The sequence below is a fragment of the Vipera ursinii genome (genome assembly GCF_947247035.1).
Source record: "Vipera ursinii genome assembly, chromosome: 3".
NCBI lineage: Eukaryota > Metazoa > Chordata > Lepidosauria > Squamata > Viperidae > Vipera > Vipera ursinii.
In genome coordinates this window covers 116,455,607-116,474,670 of record NC_139516.1, presented here as the reverse complement: position 1 = coordinate 116,474,670, position 19,064 = coordinate 116,455,607, and the positions used below count along the sequence as shown (strand labels likewise).

The 19,064-nt window shown below is 39.7% G+C and overlaps 1 protein-coding gene across 4 annotated transcripts in view; it reads right to left on the bottom strand.

Moving 5' to 3' along the window:
• Positions 1 to 19,064, bottom strand: part of SUCO (SUN domain containing ossification factor) — an 81,714-nt gene that overhangs the window by 49,396 nt on the left and 13,254 nt on the right. For all 4 annotated transcript variants that reach the window (XM_083357529.1, XM_083357528.1, XM_083357526.1 and 1 more), the window contains exons 5-10: positions 16,927 to 17,067; positions 16,620 to 16,764; positions 13,601 to 13,712; positions 8,443 to 8,567; positions 7,921 to 7,988; positions 2,556 to 2,663 (exon numbers count right to left, since the gene is read on the bottom strand). In XM_083357529.1, coding sequence (XP_083213655.1) covers positions 2,556 to 2,663; positions 7,921 to 7,988; positions 8,443 to 8,567; positions 13,601 to 13,712; positions 16,620 to 16,764; positions 16,927 to 17,067 — 699 coding nt within the window. The remainder of the gene's footprint in view (positions 1 to 2,555; positions 2,664 to 7,920; positions 7,989 to 8,442; positions 8,568 to 13,600; positions 13,713 to 16,619; positions 16,765 to 16,926; positions 17,068 to 19,064) is intronic.

Genomic DNA, 19,064 nt, shown 5'->3' with positions numbered 1-19,064 from the left:
ATCTTAAGTGATTTAAATTGCCGCCACTGATTTCTATTCCATCTTTTGCCCAGTCTAGTTTGCAAAATACTTCTCCAAGGCAGACTAAGAAAAGGATAGGTGATATTGTATCGCCTTGTCAGATTTCTCGTTCGATGTTAATTTCCACTTTAAGATCATTAAGGCAAATCATCACCATTGTTTTTTCATATATGAATGTAGTAAGTTTATATAAGCAGTGTCTATGCTTTGGTTGAGTAACGCATTGCTTGCTGGAATACCGAGTCAAATGCCTTTTCGTAGTCAATGAAAGCCATGCACAGAAGCATAGTGTACTCATTGTGCCTTTTAATGAGTTGCTGAAAAACCTGGATGTGATCCATTGTGCTGTAGTCACTTCTGAACCCTGCCTGCTCCTTTGGCTGAGCATTATTTAATGTTCTTGATATTCTTTTTGGTATTATCTTGGTGAAAACCTTGTAGATGACTGCAAGAAGGCTTACTGGGTGATAAATTTTTTAAATCATCTTGGACCCCTTTCTTGTGTATAAGAATCACTTCAGCATTTTTCCATGCATTGGGTATTTTTTCTTCTGAGGCATCTCAAGTATAGTAGCTTTGTTAGTATCTTGTGTAAATTGTGACCGCCAGCTTTCAGCATTTCAACTGTAATGCAGTCATTTCCTGAAGCTTTGCCATTTTTCATTGATTTTGTGGCACTTAGCACTTAGACTTACATACCACTTGACAGTGCTTTCCAGCCCTTTCTAAGCAGTTTAGAGTCAGCATATTGCCTCCAACAATCTGGGTCCTCATTTTATCAAGGATGAGTCAAGGATGAGAATTGAACTGCCAAACTGCTGGTAGTCAGCAGCCAGCAGAAGTAGCCTGCAATACTGTATTCTAATCACTGCGCCACCATAATTCCTCCACTAGGATATCTGGCATTTCTTCTTTCATGGGTGTTGTTACTTATGAGTACTCTTGATCTTTGTATAACTCTTAATAGAATTTTCCAATTATTTCTAACATTCCTGGATTCTTCTATGCACAGAGCCATCTTCACGTTTTAATGCAAAAACCTTCTTTTTTGTATTTATAAGTTTGCATTTTGCTCTATTAATCCCTTTGTTTTCTTCAATTGCCTTTTTCCCAAGCTTCACATGAAACTGATGTTTCTTGGATACATTTTCTTATGGCCTTGCAAAGTTCAACATAATCCAGTTTATTAACGAAACTTTTCAGTATTTTTCATTGTCCATCATTTTTTATTAAATCAATAGTTTCACCATAGATTGTTGACTGTACAAAGTGTTTTTCTGGTGGTGCTCCAACCTGTGGTCCGTGGCCTGCTACCAGGCCACAGCCTGTTGGCCACGGGACGCGGAATGGCTGGCGAGTGTGTGTGCACCCCCCACTCGCGCTAGCACCAATGTGCAAACACCAGTGGCCCCATTTGCACATGCTTGTGGGTGCTAGCGGCACATCTGTGCACATGCGTGGGTGCTAACAGCATGTTTGTACATGTGCACAGGCACCTGAACAGGCACTGGTGCCACTGCAGGTATGCAAGGCCCACTTGCGCATGCACATGGGTGCTAGCATCACCGTGGTGTGCACGCCCATTTGCGCATGCACACACACGTACACATTTCCCTGCTCCTCCCTTTCCCTCTGGGCCGCCAACCTGGAAAGGTTGGGGACCTCTGCTATTGATGTAGCAGATTCAAAGATGTTTTTGACTGTTTGTTCATTCTGGTCCATCTCTTCCCAATCTTGCAATAGAGGAAAGGAATTTTATAGGTTAATCTCAAAATTGCTGTTCTCTAACAAACTATTTTTGTTTTGGTTTTTTTTACGTATTTATCATTTTCATATGCTCTTTCTGACAGTCTTTCTTTGCTTTAGCTTATACCATTCTAATGATCACTTCCAACGTTAAAATGATTGATGACAGTACAATTGCAGAATATAGTTTTTATCACTTGACATGATGTAGTCAATTTTGCTTGTGCACCCATATGGACTCTTCCATGTCCATTTACTGCTAGCTTTTTTCTTGTAAAATGAGTTCATGATATAAAGTTCCTATCCTTCAGCAAAATCTACTAGTCTGTTGCCTCTATATCTTGTTCACCATTTCCATATGGGCCAGTCACTTTTTCTCCAGGTATTGTTCTTCCTTTTCTTGCATTAAAATCACCCGTTAGTATTTTGTATCGGCATTTTTCTTTGTCCACATCTGATAAAGTTATATGAAATTAAAATGGAAAGCACTAAAGGCAGCCTGTTAGCTAAATTTATTATTTTAAAAAAGCATTCAGTGTAACCACAATAAAAACTAGTTGAAGCCTTATGTACTTGTAAAGTAAAGCATTCTATTTTTTTCTGCAAAGAACTGTAAATGAGAATTTATTAAAAAAAGGCCTGAATATTAAACTTTAAATAAGTATGCTAGATTGTCTGCTAAAGTCATGAACATAGTAAAAAATTATGAAATTACAAAAACTGACTTTCAGTTTCACTAAACTTTGTGACAATAAATTCTACAATTGTATTTTGATCATGAGACATACCTGTCACTGATAGACACCAGAAAATCCTTGGGAGTGGATGAGAATAATTCATGATTAGCAATATCCAGCTGTTTTACTTGAATGGGTTCACACAATTCAACAACAAACCTTCAGGGCAGATAAAAATTACAATATGTTCAAAGCATGTTCAAAGATATTTCTCAAAAAATAGGTAAAACTATTGACTGAGCCAACAACCATTTTATGGCAATTGATCCCAGAAATGTGCTTCAAAATGATATGGAAAGTTTCTCAAAGGTATTATTCACTGCTTTCCATACAAAGAAAGCATCAGCAATATAATAAAAATCACTGTGCCAAATAAGGCTTAATAACAGTTTATTAACATAAGTGTCAAGCTCAAAGAAACTTCATGCTGCTTCGGCTATTTCTGTTTCTTGGCTTGCCTACAGACCCAGGAGGGAGCAGGGAAGAATGGAATGTGTATTGGAGGTACGGAGCTGCTGAGCCTGATAACCAAGGTCATTCAAGATTTTGTTTTCTGAGAACCGAAGATTCCTTCTCATAATAATTGTCTGAAGCTTAACTGGGTAATGTGACCTGCACTGTCAGAGGGAAAGAAAGTTTCTATACTTTTAATATACTGATTTGGCACCAATTTAGCCAGAGCTGGTTTTCTATTCATCAGTGCCGACACTGTGTGCTCAATAAAGTTTTGCATTAGAGATTGGAATGTCTCAGCTGTGCTTACTTCGTTGGGATCATCAGTCAGAACCTAGACAAAAAGATTATCTTGGAGACATTTTAATTGCCATACTAATTGTGTTATACCCCCGAAAAAATATATTACTATTTCTGCTAACGTCTACATGCTTCTATAACCATTTTGGGGGGCCTGCCAATCTATTGGGAGGGGGGATTCCGATGTGGGAATATACAATATGCTTTGCTCTGCCTATGCCACACTGCCCTTTCCCCAGGGGAAGGAATGTGCCTGGATACCGTCACCCTTATCTGGAAGACGGTTTGCACTTGGAGCTGGAGGGAAATGAAACTGAGAGACCTTGAAGAGCACGCCAAAGGAGCCAGTTACCAAAATAATATACCACCTGTGGATTGGCTGAGATTCAAACAGGCAGTGGCGCTCTGGGGGGAGGAGTAACAAACATTGCTTTTAATATTTATTTATTTATTTAGTTACATTTACATACCGCCCTATTCCCTGAGGACTCAGGGCGGTTTACAGGGAATTAAAAAATCCACCATACAAAAGTTAAAAAACCAAATTAAAATATATTAAAATATATTACTTGTGCGGGCTATTTTCTCAGACCTCGCTTTGCTTCCTTGCTATCACTAACTCCTAATAAAAGTTCCTTTTGAGTCAATGCCTGTTTCAAGAGTTCTGCTTTCTTGGGAGGCCTAATTAAGGCAGGTCCTTACAACTTGCTTTATTCTCCTCACTGCCAAATATATCAAAGAAATGAATGTGTTCTCGAAAGAGTATGCATGCTTTCAAATACACTTTTTTCCTCATGTGACTGTGGGACTGCAGCTCTAAGATTACATGGTCAAAACTTGGTAATGATCAGGTACCTTAATGAAGAATTCTGAATAAAGATAAAGCCAGTTACAGTTTCGCAAATCTTAACGATAGGGAATTTTAAATACTTGGATGTAACCAGAACCTTTCCTCTTGGGACTGATGGATAAATATTTTTTTAAAAATCATGGAACATTTGTTTTCACATGACTACATAATTACAACAAGATTATTGTACACTCAAAGATGGAAAGATTTGGTAATATATATGATTGAAGAATAGTTGATGAGAACTCACAGAAAGGGCCAAACTGAGTTGTTTGATTAGAAACAAACCCAGTATGTTTATTGGTGAGTAGAAACTTTTATGGATGTCTTAATAAAAAGAAAAATTAATATGATTTATGTTTTTGACGATTAGATAGGGTGAACTACCGGCAGTCCTTAACTTACAACTACTGACTTAGTGATTATTCAGTTAAAACGGCACTGAAAAAAGTGACATGACCATTTTTTATACTTAAAACCATTGCAGCATCCCCATGATCACTTGATCAAAATTTGGGCACGTATTTTTGAATGTTACACTATCCCACCAGGGTGATATGATCACCATTTGTAACCTTCCCAGCTAGCTTCTAACAAGCAAAGTCAGTGGGGAAAACCAGATTCGCTTAACAATCGCATGATTCACTTAATAACTGTAGTGATTTGCTTACCAAGAGTGGCAAAAATGGTAGTAAAATGGGACATAAATCACTTAATAATTGTCTTGCTTAGCAATGGAAATTTTGGGTTCAATTGTGGTCATAGGTCAAGGACTATCTGTATACAAAGAAGAATCACAACGTATCTTTAGAGAAGTCAATTTATAACTGTAGATATAATTGCTGAAATGAAGATTGGGAGACATTTCTTTGTATCTTTTTTTTTTCTATTTTTCTGCTCCTGTTTTTATTTTTCCTTTTTCTTTTTTCACTCTATTTTAGTTTATAATAGATTTATTCTTGTGTTATGCAAGCCTTGAAAAGGCGATTTGAGGACTCCCTCGGCGATGAATGAGCAGAGATCCATGTAGAGCCACTGAAAAGGGCAAACAGTTGGTTTCCATACAAAGAAAGCATCACTGTGTTAAATAAGGCTTAATAAAAATTTATCAATATAAGTGTCAAGCTCAAAGAAACTTCATGCTGCTTCATGCTGGTTCTGAGATAATATCTGCCAGTTCCTTCAGAACTCTGGGATGTAATCCATCAGGTTCCGCTGATTTATATTTATCAAGATCAGATAGGTATCCTCTAACCATTTTCTTGCTTATTGTAATTTTTATTTCTAGTCTGTCTTTTACACTTATGTTTTTGGTAGGTTGTGCTATGGTTTCTTTTTGTGTGAAGATTGATGCAAAGAAGCAGTTAAGCAGTTCTGCTTTCTCTCTGTTGCCTGTTACTTTCTTGCCATCCTCTTTCTTATGTGGACCTACTGTTTCCTTGACTTTTTTCTTGTTATTTAGATGTTGAAACTTTTTTTATTATCTTTGACTTTTGTTGCAAGTCTTTGTTCATTCTGAACCTTTGCTTTCCTGACTTCATCTTTGCAGATTCAGGCTATCTGCCAATACTCTGCCTTAGTTATGTGTCCCTCTTTCTATTTTTCATACTTGACCTTTTTGTCTTTATCAGAGAGAGCTTTGTGCAACCATGCTGGTTTCTTCTTGGATTTCTTAGTAAGAGTTAGGTCTATATAGCTTTTCCTCTAGTTCCCTCTTGTATCTTTTGGATAACAAAGTTGTCAACAGGTTGGTTAGGAATCTGTTTGATCTCCTACTTGCTGCAGAGTTTCTCTCCCAGCTGATATCATGGTAGTTAAAGTCTCACATTACTACTGTGGTATATTTCCTACATACGTTAGTTGTTTAGCAAAAAGTTCATTTATTTCTTCTGCTTACTTGGGTGGCCTGTAGTATATGCCTATAGCAATGTCATTCTTTTTGCCTTTTATATTGACCCATATGGATTCTAGGAGGTTTTATCCTTTGTTTTGTAGATTTTTGTAGAGATGTAGTGAACTTTTATATATAATGCAACTCCACCTCCTCTTTTGTTGGGTCTTTTGAATAGTTTGTATCCTTCCATCAGTACATTCCAGTCATAAGTTTCATCTCACCATGTTTCAGTAATGGCAACTATATCATATTTACCTTCATGTACTAGTATTTCAGGTTCATCCTTTTTGTGCCCTAAACTTTGAGTGTTTGTTTACAGGCATTTGAATCCTTTATAGGTCTTGGCTATGTTTCTTATATCTCCTACTTCGTATCTATAACATCTTGTGATATTTGTTAGTCACTACTAATATTTAATATATAAAGTGGATTTTTAGTTACCATGTTTCCCCAAAAATAAGACCTGGTCTTATATTTTTTTGGCCTTCAAAAGAGGCACTGGGTCTTATTTTCGGGGGATGTCATTATTTTCACATAAGGGAGGCAAAAAGCGCAGGGGCCGAAGGGAGTGGGAGAGATACCTCTGGCCCCAGCCTCCATCCCATCTGCCCAGTGACCCAGTCTCCGGCTGCCTTGCCTGCTGGTCCTGCTGCTGCTGGGACACTTCTTGGCCACAGTGGGCGCCAAGCGGCGGCCCGTGCTGCTTCTGGCCTCGTGGGGTCTCTTTGCCCTCCTGGACAGGCTGCTTTGGGCCGCCCTCCTGGGCTGCTTCTGCCTGGTGCAGGGCGATTCAGCGCAGATCTTCCGTACAACCTTTGGAGCATCCCCCCGCCGCCAGCCTGCCACGGTCCCTTTGGTAGCAGCCGCTAGTGGAACCGCGCTGCCCACACCTCCACCTTTGGGCTGCTGAGCACCAGTCTGCACACCTACTCAGTGCTGCAGGCGCAGGGCTATGGGCTGAGCCTGGCGCACTTCAGGCCCTGGCGGGCGCTGCAACTCTCATCCCAGCTATGCGAGGCAAACACAGGGCTGCCCCTGGCCACTTTTGGCTTCTACCTCACCTGTGGCTGGTCTGCCGCCGGCTGCTGCCGCCGGCTCACCTTCCGCCCAGCCCAGCCCGGCCGGTGCTGCTGCCATGAGGTGAGGTGAGACAGGTGGAGCTTCCTCCGCCTGCCAGACACCTGCCGAAGCCGCGCAGGGTAAAGGCCGAATAAACTTGAAAAATACTAAAAAGAAGTTCTTCTTTTGATTGTAGGAAGGCATTAGATTGTACTAACCACATGGAATAAACTTAGGAAAAAATCCCAAAACATGTACTCATGAAAACTATATGCAGAACAGGAAGACATAGTTCTAGCAAAATATGGCAAAAGAGCTGATTCCAAGTCAGGAAAGGAGTAAGACAAAGCTATTTGTTCTTTTTTTGATTTATTAAATTCATATGCTAGAGACTGAATATTTTTTTAATTAAAGGAAGAAACATCAATAATCAACTGATAGTTGAAAATGCTCTCCAAGCTGCAATAATGAAAGCGGGAAGCACAGTGGAAAAAACAGAACTATCATATTTTAGACATATTATTCATAGATATAACTCCCTTGAGAAATCTATAATGCTGAGGATGGTAGAAAGAAAGAAAAGGATTATCAGCAGCAAGGTGGATGGACTCAATCAATAATGAGCACACCATCAGGGCACCTGAAGAGTGAGACTGGGGATAGATCATTCTCAAGCTGGTCTATTTATCTATTTATGTGACTTTTTCAGGGTTGATACAAATTTGATAGCACATAATCAATAATAAATCATGTACACCATGTGTTTGTGATGCCTAGCACTGTTTCTTGAAATCTTTTTTTTTACTTTCGCAAAAGAAATTCTTCAATTAAAATAGTCACTTTACTGAAAATGTACTTACCAGATTTTAGTACTGCATGGATTTAGCATATAGAGGTCCATATTTTCCATTAATATTGCTGATGTACTCTATCAAAAATGAGAACATAATTCATTAGCAGAAACTGTAACGTAGTTAATTATCTTTTGGCTTTTTGGTAGAATGTTTGTATCATTACATATATGCATATGTACAAACTCAGATACAATTAATGGCAGAAGTACAATTTTATATTTTATTTCCACATCATCTCATGTCTGCAAGTTGTTTAAAATGGCATATATAGGATATTTTTTGGCTTGTATTATCACTGCTCAATGTAACTGATGCCGTTCTCTACTTCTGATAAACGACAGGCTGATTTATTCTACAAGCAGCAGTGAAAACCTCTTACAATGCTGGTGGGAAATGAAACTTATTTGTACCGTAGAATATTTCAAATTTGATTGCAGCTAAATATATTTATTAGAAACAAATGAACCCACATTCAGCAGTTTTCTAAAAAGATAAACTATAGATAGCATTGTTAGGTGTTGCTATTACCTTTGCTTCTGGGTTAGCTGCCAGTATTTTGGCACCACACTCAACTGAAGCATAATTATTTCTATTTTTTTGGACTTTTTTTGTAAGATGTTGACCTCCATTGGAAGAAGGATGCATTGATTGACCTGCATACCAGACAAAATGTACCAGAGAATTAATAAGAAACAATTTAAATCTTTATCACCAAGCTCTGAAGCTAAAGCAACTCATAAAAATAACTAACATTCTTTGGTACTAATAACCTATCAGTAGTAATTTCCATACCATATTATCAGCTACCTGTAATTATTCTGAAGTCTCTTTTATTTTACCTACATGTTAATACAATATTAGTTTCAATAGGTATAACGTGAAATGATGGTATTATATGAAAGGATTTATAAAATCACCATTTATTTAGATGAATATACAGCCTAAGGTATTGCAAGGTCAGTCATGAAATATGACTAATAGGGTATCCTACCAGAAGTTTACAAAACACTGAAAACATAGGGGATAAAAGCTATTCCCAGATCATCTGTTTTCTAATAGTATAATATTCATGTTCTTGGTGGACACATTTTTTTCTTTAAAATTAAGCATACCACCATTCATTACTTTGTAGAAGTCTGTTTTCAAGAAACATATACGCTGCTCTTACATTTTATTGTACAAGATTTATTTATTCTTTTACTCAAAAATGATGGTACATAAATTTTTCTAAAATAAATCAATAATTTTCAAGCAGTAGAGGGTAGCATCAGAATCTGAACAAGTTACTGATGATACCTATTATTTATTTGAATGTCTTCTCTTTATCTTGCCATTCCACAGAGTTATCAGGCCAGATTACGCCCTAATCACCACTTAGTTTTCCCAGCAGAACCTTACATTTCTTGCCATTTACTGGAAAATACTCAATCTTCAAGTATCTCAAGAACCTTTTGAACTTTGACCCTGACTTCTGATTCTGCTAGCAAACCTTCCCAGCTGTGTCATCTATAAATCTGCTGAGTATCTTTTCCATGTCCCCATTCAAGGATACAAAAACTCTGATCAATAGACATATTAAAGAAAAGTTAATTAAACTGTAATGAATCCTAATAACTGTTATGTATCAAATATAAGTCCTATTTATAATGAAATTATTCAAGTTCTTGTACTTTTTTTCTCCTACTCATGAATCTACTCTTTTCTTGGCTGGAGGGAAGGTATCCATGTATCTCTTGTAGTAATATGCTATTCTCGTTTTAGGTTTTTTGCCTCTGAATTTTTGAGAATTGGCTTTCATAGTCAGCGTCCAAGTACCACTGATATTCAATGGGGTGGTCAAGTACACTGCATGATAGAAACATGAACAGAATGAAGGACAACAGTAAAGGAAGAGATAGTCCTATTAGTAATGAAGAACTGTTGAAAAAGCAAAGGTGCCACTTCAAGATCATCAGAGGCACCTAAAGCACAGTGGGAATCAAGCAGGAGAAAGTGATCAGTTGTAATTAAAGACAAGAGAGAACTTACAATGAATGAAAACAAAATTCTACAGGTAGCTTTCATTGACAGTAATTGGGACTGGAAACTCTGTCGCTAAGCAGCATGGTTATAAAATACATCATTTGACTCTACCTATTTATGACACTTCCAGTTGCTATTGTTAGGCAAATCCCACATGGTCACAGCATCCCATGATCACATGTTCACCATTTGTGATTTCCTGCCAGCTTCCACATTTATTTTGCTTGTCAGAAGCTGGAAGCGAAGCTCGCAAATAGTGATCCTGTGTCTATGGGATGCTACAATATAAGTGAGACAGCTGGAGAGTACCCAGATTGTGATCACCACTGAATGCTTCAATGGCCCCAATTATACGTATCCATTGTAAGCATCCCTTATTCAGCACTGCTGTAACTTTGAATGGTTGCTGAACAAGTGTGTGTTAAGTGAGGACTACCACTATTAGTAAGGAGCTGTTTAATTTTGGTATTTTGTGTTTGTGTGTGTGTGTGTGTGTGTGTGTGTGTTTAAAATACATATTTGAAATAGACACCTAACATTAGAACCATCATTAAAAAGGCCCAACAAAAAATGTTCTTTTTGTATCAATTCAGGAAGTTCAGACGGCCCCAGGACCTGTTGATAACAGTTCTGCAGAGGAATTATTGAGTCTGTCATTTGTACTTCTATAACTGTCTGGTTTGGTACAACAAAACCAAACAGGTACTGACTTCAACGGATAGTTAGAACTGAAGAAAGAACAACTGCAAACAGCCTGCCTTCCATAGACCACCTGTATATTGCATCGGTCAGGAGCGAGGTTGAGAAAATACTGTATTTTTTGGACCATAAGACGCACCGGACCATAAGACGCACGCAGTTTTTAGAGCAGGAAAACAAGAAAAAAATCTTTCTCCTTCTCTCTCTCTCCCTCTCTTTCTCTCTCTCTTTCTCTCCCTCCCTCTCCCATTGTCCCTTCCTTCCTTCCTTCCTTCCCTCCCTCTTTGTCCTTCCCTCTCTGCATTAGAGCAGTACGCGCGGAGGCGGCCCTGCAGCCCGGCTTTCTCTTGCAGAAAGCAAGCTGAAACGGAGTGAGGGAGATTGCCAGAAATGCGAATCGGCCAATCTCGCGCTCCTGCAAACTCCCTTGCTCAGTTTCAGCTTCCCTTGCTACAAGAGAAAGCAGGCTGAAACGAGGCAGATTGCAGCAGCGCGAGATCAGCCGATTCGCATTCCTGGCAATCTCCCTCACTCCGTTTCAGCCAAGCTTTAGTTCTTGGATAGATGGCCTATACTTGTCTCTAGAACTCATCAAATTTGCAATGGCACTGGCAGGAATAGCCAACACCCCAGAAGACAAGCTCAGGTTCCAAAAAGATGTTGACAAACTTGAGCAATGAGCCCTATCCAACAAAATGAAATTTAATGTAGAGAAAAGAAAAGTTTTACACTTAGGAAGGAAAACCAAAGGTACAAGTACAGATTAGGAGAAACCTGGCTCAAAAATAGTAACTGTGAGAGGGGCCTTGGAGTCCTACTGGACTTAAATATGAGCTAACAATGTGTGGCAGCCACCAAAAAGCTAATAGAATCCTGGTGTCAAGCTTGAAGCACTCGTTGCTGGTACGACAATTATTGCTTCTCAGCTTGCCAACAAACTTGGGGAAAGGGAGGGGGGAATGGAATGAAGGCTACAAAGATAAAGGAAGTCCATGAGAACCAAGGATGATTAACCAGGTGTCTGGTCAGACTCAGAGATACTTTCTCATAACAACATAATTGCACCTAATTAGGCAATGTGACCTGTCCAGGATTGGGGAGGGGGAATTCTATACTTTTACTATAGGGGTTTGGGTTGGAGTTAGCCAGAGCTGGTTTTGCTTTCATATGTGCCGAAATGATGTACTCAATAAAGTTTTACATTAAGAGATTGGAACATCTCGAAGGTATTTGCTTGGTTGGGTTTGTCAGTCGGAACCTTCACACCTTGGCTGTATAAACAGAGGCATAGAATCAAAATCACATGAAGTATTAGTACCATTTTATAAAATCTTACTAAGACCACACCTGGAATACTGCATCCAATTTTAATCACCACATTACAAAAAATATGTTGAGACTTTGGAAAAAATGCAGCGAAGAGCAAGTAAGATAATTAAAGGCCTGGAGACTAAAACATATCAAGAACGATTGCAGATTTTGGGTATGGCTAGTTTAAGAAAAGGACTAGAGGTGACATGATAGCAGTGTTCCAGTTTGAGGGGCTGCCACTAAGAAGAGGGGGTCAACTTATTTTCCAAATCACCAGAGGGTAGGACAAGAAACAATGGATGGGAACTAATGCCTGGAATTAAAGAAACTTCCCAACAGTGAGAACAATTAACCAATGGAACAGCTTCCCTTCAGAAGTTGTGGGTACTTCCTCATTAGAGGTTTTTAAGAAGAGACTGGACAGCTACTTGTCTGAAATGGTATAGGGTCTCCTGGTTGAGCAAGAGTTGGACTAGAAGTACTCCAAGGTCTCTCCTAGCTCTATTCTGAATTTGAATATACAATGGAGCTCATGGTCAACTCAATGACTGCATGGTATCCAGATCCTGTGGCTGCAAAACAAGCCCAAATCATCACATCTTCAGCACTGTGCTTGACAGTTGGTATGAAATGTTTGTGCTGATATGCTGTATTTGGCTTTTGCCAAACATATGACACTGTGCATTACTGCCAATCATCTCTTTGGTCTCATCTGTCCAAAGGACAGTGTTCCAAAAGTCTTGTGAATTGTTCAGATGCAACCTAAGCTGTGCTGCCATATTCTTTATAGAGAGAAGAGGCTTTCTCCTGGCAACCCTTCCAAACAAACCATACTTTTTCTAATTGTACTGTTATGAACTTTAACCATTATCATACCAATTGAGGCCTGTAAAGTCTGAGAAATAACTCTTGGATTTTTTGCAATTTCTCTAAGCATTGCATGGTCTGACCTTGGGATGAATTTGCTGGGACATCCACTCCTGGGAAAGAGTGGCAATTATCTTGAATGTTTTCCACTTCTGAATAATCTTCCTCACTGTATCAAGATGGATTCTCAATTCTTCGGAAATAGCCTTATAACCCTTCCCAGATTGAGGGGCAGCAACAATTGCTTCTCTAAGATCATTGTTGATGTATTTATTCTTTGCTACTTAGCCTCTTAGTACCTATGAAAGCAGTAAGAGTGTACTTAGTTTTTCACACATGGTTTCTCTATTTTGGCTTTCCTTTAGTAAAATAAGTGATGATATGGTGCAATGTCATGTGTTGCTATTCATCTGAGGTTATATTTATCTACTTTTAAGAACTGTTAAGGGCCATATGATTTTTACTATGTCTTCATACATAAAAACCACAGAACTCAAGGAGGGTGTACTTTCTCTTTCACATGAGTTTATAAGCAGACTTACATCATTAAAGTTAAGGCCGCTTTTTTAAGGAAATGTTGTGGACTGCTATTAACAATGCTTTGGTTCCTTTGGAAAATCTGTATAATGCATCTCAGAATAAAAAAAGACTTGACATTGATATTGAATAAAACTAGAGTATGTTTCTTTAAAGGAAACTAAAAAAATGCACTACAAAATGAACCTTAACCATTTTATTTTAAAAGGAGGATTCTGTCCAAAGTTTGTTTAAAAACAATTAAACTCACTCTTTTCTTTTTCCACTTGCATAACCTGCTTCTTCCATTCATCAAATGTGGGAATATCTCCTGGGTCCTTTGGAGGTATTACAGAAGTAGGCTCAATTTCTCCTGCTTTTCTCTGCACAAGGCAGCAAAATAGTAGTAAAAATAAAATTTATTGATATTAACTAAGGATCAAGATTATGTAGGCAATGTGATGGGTATCCAAATGATCAGTTTATACTGAACTGATCATTTAAAATATAGGCTATCATTAATAGACCCAACAATTAATTGGCAAGGCTCCTGCTCTGCAGATCTTCCCGCTGTATTTGGAGCAATTATTTGAAAATAACTCATTTTAACAAAATAGACTATTAAATAAATTTCTGTCCTATACCAACAAATATTTTATCAACTCATTATCATAAATGAATCCAGGCACAAAGCCACAATAAAAAACGCAGCATACCCAGTTTGAAAAAAACTTTCTATGTTATTCATGCAATACCACTGCTTAAAGTGTCGATTTCTGGCTGAGAAGCCCAATGAAGCAAAGCACCAGAGGCATTATGTTCTCTAATATTAACTTTATTAGACAATAGCAAACCGGTACGATAGAATTAAAGCTGGGTCTTAGCGAAGAAATCTTGGCAAGGAAATCCAACTGAAGTATCCTGTAACTCCTGTAACCTGGTTGTCTGCGACAACAGGCCACTCTCAAACTCTTTCTATTTACGTTCCAGCCAGGGAGGGGCTGGCTAACGTCTCCTTTTCCCTGAGAGCCGGCCCACTGCCTTCCGTTGCTCTCCTCTCCTCTCTACGCATACACACATCTGGGATGGGCCCCATGTGTTCCTCCTCCTCCTCACTCAGGCCCCCAAAACAGCTGCTTCTCTGCCTGACCGTGGGCAGATGGCCCCGGCTCTGCATCTGGCTCTGAGTCTTCTTGCTCACTGGAGCCTTCCAAAAGCTCCGATGTTAACCCAGATTCCCCCTCCTCCTGTGAGCTAGCAGCCAACAGACCACAGCAATGATCCGCTTTTATGTATTGGGCTTTTATCCATCCAAATTCTGACATTGTGTAACCCTCCCATTGAATTAAGAACTGCAATTTCCCTTTGTGGATTCTGGAATCGAGGATTCGCTTAACTTCATACAGTATTTCCCCTTCTACTACTATTGGGCGGGGACGCCGTCCCTACTGTTCTCAGTGTGGATTCCTTGTATGGCTTCAGTATGCTGCAATGGAATACTGGGTGCCCTTTACCCAACAACCTTGATAGTCTTAGCTCTAATGTCACCGAGTTAATGACTTTCACTGTGGGGAAAAGACCTATGTACTTTGGCCCTAACTTCTTGCAACTTTTGTCTCAGCTTAAGATACTTTGTAGACATGTTGTCAGAACCCATATATTATTAAGGGAGACTCTTTTCCATTCCTTTTATTTCATTATTCTGGGTTCTGCCGTTTTCCTGAAGGGGAGGGGGGAACACGCTGTGGGCTGTCTCTGTTTCTGTCACTACAATGTTTCCCTTCTGCTGTTTCTGCATATCTACTCTTTGAACTGTCTCTCCCTTGATGTTACCCTGGGGGGAGAAAGGAATGTGCCTCCGGCCATCTGGCTTATCTCCCATTTCGGAAGGGAAGGTGTGAAGAACCAATAACATTGCTGCAAGCCTGGGAAAGACCTGTGTTATCAGCTCCTTTCCCACAACGAATTTAACGCCTGAGGATTGGCCCATTCAAACTGGCTGAACTATTGGGTGGGGTTTGCTTGGGACTCTTTTAACCTATTTATCTAAGCGGAAAACCTTCAGATCCTACCTATCATGCCTGCTATCAGCTTCTCCTAATAAAAGTTCCTTTTGGAAGAAACTGTTTCCTGCTTTCTTAGGATGAGGTTTTGAAGTGGGCCCTGACACATGTACTTTATCCCCTACATGGAACGTCTTCTGAGGAGCTTGTTTCTTATGTTTTTTTCTGGTTTTCAGCTGCCTTAGCTAAAGCCTTCTTCACATTGCTCCAGACCTGTTGGAACGAATCCACCCAATCACTTAGGGTGCTCAAGGAGGGAGGCTCCTGTGGGAACTCTGGTACTGGCACAAATTCCACCTGTTGCTAACTTAAAAGGAGTGAAAGGAGTACTGGTGTGCACTGCGTTGTTATACGCCCCCTCTGCAAATGTCAACAACTCTGCCCAGTTTGTTTGCTGATACTTGACATAGCAGCGCAGGTACTGCTCCACTATGGCATTAGCTCGTCTTGCAGATCCAGTTGTACTCGAATGAAAAGCAGAACTGTGCCTCTGGCCTGGGAGAACCCAATCATCCTCACAAACTCCCTCCAGAACTTAGCAGTAAACTGGACCCCACGATCTAAAATGAAGCATTTAGGTGCCCCATGCAGTCAGTAGATGTGTTGCAAAAACATCTTCGCCAGTTTCTGGGCTGGAGAGAGGCCAGTACAGGCAATGAAGTCCAAATCACGGTGCTCCCCCCAATCTCAGGCAGCTCCACTATAAAGTCCATGGCTATCTCTTCCCAGGATCTGGCTGGGTCAGCCACTTGCTGCAGCAGCCCCAGACTCTTCCCTGGTAGTCTTTTGCTGGTTGCACAAACAGCACAGCTCCCCACATAGTTCTCAATGTCTTTCTTCATCTTTGGCCACCAGAACTGATGATCTGCGAGATGCAGCGTCTTCAGGAACCCAAAGTGGCCTGCCTGCTTAGCATTGTGGCTACATTGCAGGACTTGTAGCTGCAGGTGGTCTGGGACATACAATATATTAATTATGAAGTCTTTAGTTAGCTAAAGTATCACACTTTTAAACTACAGCTATTTAAATGGATTGGATAATGCTCAGTAAATTCATGTAGTTCAAATTCTTGGTAACATTTTTCCAAACACAGAGAGCAGTACTTAGAGACAAATTCTTTTTTTTCCCAAAAGCAAAGGTCTCTGCAGACTAATTTTGGTGTGGAAACAACCCAAGAAAGCAGGCTTCATTGGAGTACTTTAAGTGGAGGAGGAAAAGTTTACTTACCTCTGCTCTTATGTTACCCGAAGCATTCAAAGCAGACTTCGAAGTTGTTTTTTGCTCACTTGCAGAAATTTTGGGATCAAATTCCGATTTCGTCAACTTCCCTTTCCTTTGTGAAGAAATATTTTCTGTATGCTGCCCTACAAGACTATAAAATATGTAAACATTCAAAACAAAGATTTCCAGCTACGTTTGTCATTAAAACTTTTAATACATTATAATAAATTATTATATGGATATATGAGTACATAAAATAAAAAAAACAGAACTGCCATTAAGGTATCGTTACAAAAATCATTTTAATACTCACCCCTCTGGGGAAGTAACAAGTGAAGAAGGCTCACTCTGAGAATCAGCTTCAAGTGCTCCATTTATATCACAGTCAGATTCTGATTGTTCAACTTCAGTAGCGCTAACTATAAGGATATCAGCACTAGAATTTTCTATTGCACTGAAGGGAGATGGAAAGAAACCAAAGATTTAGAATGCAATTCAGAGATAAAAACAAGATTACACTATAAATATATCAAACCCAATCTTTTGTGAAAAAAATTAACACTTGTCATGCTTTTAGATCTACATTTCAGTTCAAATCCAAGATTTGAATGATGTCTAAATAACATTAGCAAAAAATATATCCAAAATTATATGTTTTCTAAGTTCAGGTATTTGAAGAACTGGATGTGGTAGAAAAGAAGCAGCATGAAATGAGGAAGCTAAACAAAAGTTGGGAATTTTTCACTGAAATAAATTTGCATGAAGTAGTTTCCAAGTCAAACTGATCAATCAACATCTTAGATGACTTCACTGTCATACAAAGTGATTCCAACACTAACTGTTCAGTATAAAGCTAAGCCAGACTAATATCAGACTCGGATGTGGATTCAGACATACTTTGATATGGGTATGACTTTTTATACTGAAGAAATGTGGGGAAGTCAAAAGTATTGGTATCAAATGGAATGGAGCAGGAAATGATTCAGGGTCTACTGAATGGTCTGTGGATTATTTTACTTTATTACCAAATTTTAATTTAAAAATTAAAATGAATCTGCTTCAGAACCATATGTTTTTTGTGGAGTTCCAGGGAAGGCAAAGTAGTTGAAGGAACCAAAGGAACAGTTTACCACTGAGTAGTATATCGGCTCCAACTCTTTTTTATATTTACATCAACGATCAGCCTCTCCCTGAAGGTACTAACAACTATATGTACACTGACAATTGAGCAATGGCCATACAAGGAAAAACATTTGAAGAGGTTGAAATGAAGCCCTGAGAGAGCTGGACTGATTGTTGAAATCCAACAAAAACTCAGGTCCGTGTTTCCCTGAAAATAAGACCCAGTCTTTTTTTTTTTGCCACCAAAAGAGGTGCCAGGTCTTCAGGAGGTGTCTTTTCCACTCAACACGCGGCGGCGGCATCTACAGCCCGGTCCAGCTGACCCACTTCTTCTGCAGCCGAAGGAGCAACTTCATTCTGCAGCTGAGAATGGAGCTCTGGTCTGCATTTGGCAGTTAGAGGTCTTTCCGGAAGGCCACTGCAGCCGAGAACCGAGCTACAGATTGAATCCATAGCTCGGTGTTCGGCTGCAGAGGCCTTCTGAAAAGGCCTCTAACTGTGAAATGCAGGCTGGGAGATGTCGCAAAAGAGGTGGGCCGACAAGGAAAGGCAGGTGTTGATTCTTGGGAGGCCTGGTAAGTGGGTGCAGGGCATGTGGGGCAGCTCCACCACCCTACCCCGCCCTGGTTTGATTTTTAGGTGTGGCCTCACCCCAAAACTAGGCCTTATTTTGGGGGGGGGTAGGGCTTACTTTTGGGGAAACATGGTACGTGCCTTCCATCTTCACAGGCTGCTAAGAAGCTGCATATTATATGGAAAGGGATGTTATTGGAGTATTGCCTCAGGCTTAACTCTTTAGGACTCACTCTAGATAGGATCCTAACATACCAATACTAAACTGAAGGTCAGTGGACAAAATAACATCCTCAGAAAATTAATAAGCTCTACTTGGGGTGCCAAAACATGGGTCCTTAAAACAACCATTAGTTAAGACAACCATTACTCCCAGTCTGGTACAAATCAGCATATGCTGGCGAAGTAGATGTTGTTCTGAATGAAGCTAGCAGAATTATTACCTGATGCCTTAAACCTACTCCTCTAGGTTAAGATCTACCACCCAGCCATATTGCCCCACCTGCTGTTCACAGAGAAGCAGCAGCATACAGTGAGAGGTTTAAATCATTTACTGTGTTTCCCTGAAAATAAGACCTACCCCCAAAATAAGCCCAAGCTTGATTTTTGTGGGGGGTGGCCTAATATAAACCCTAGCCCAAAATAAGCCCTAGTTTTGGGGTGAGGCACATCCCTAAATATCAAGTTAGGGTCAGGAGGTGGAGCTAGCCCAAGCGTCCCACATCACCGTTGCAGCCAGGCCTTCCATGCCCTGAC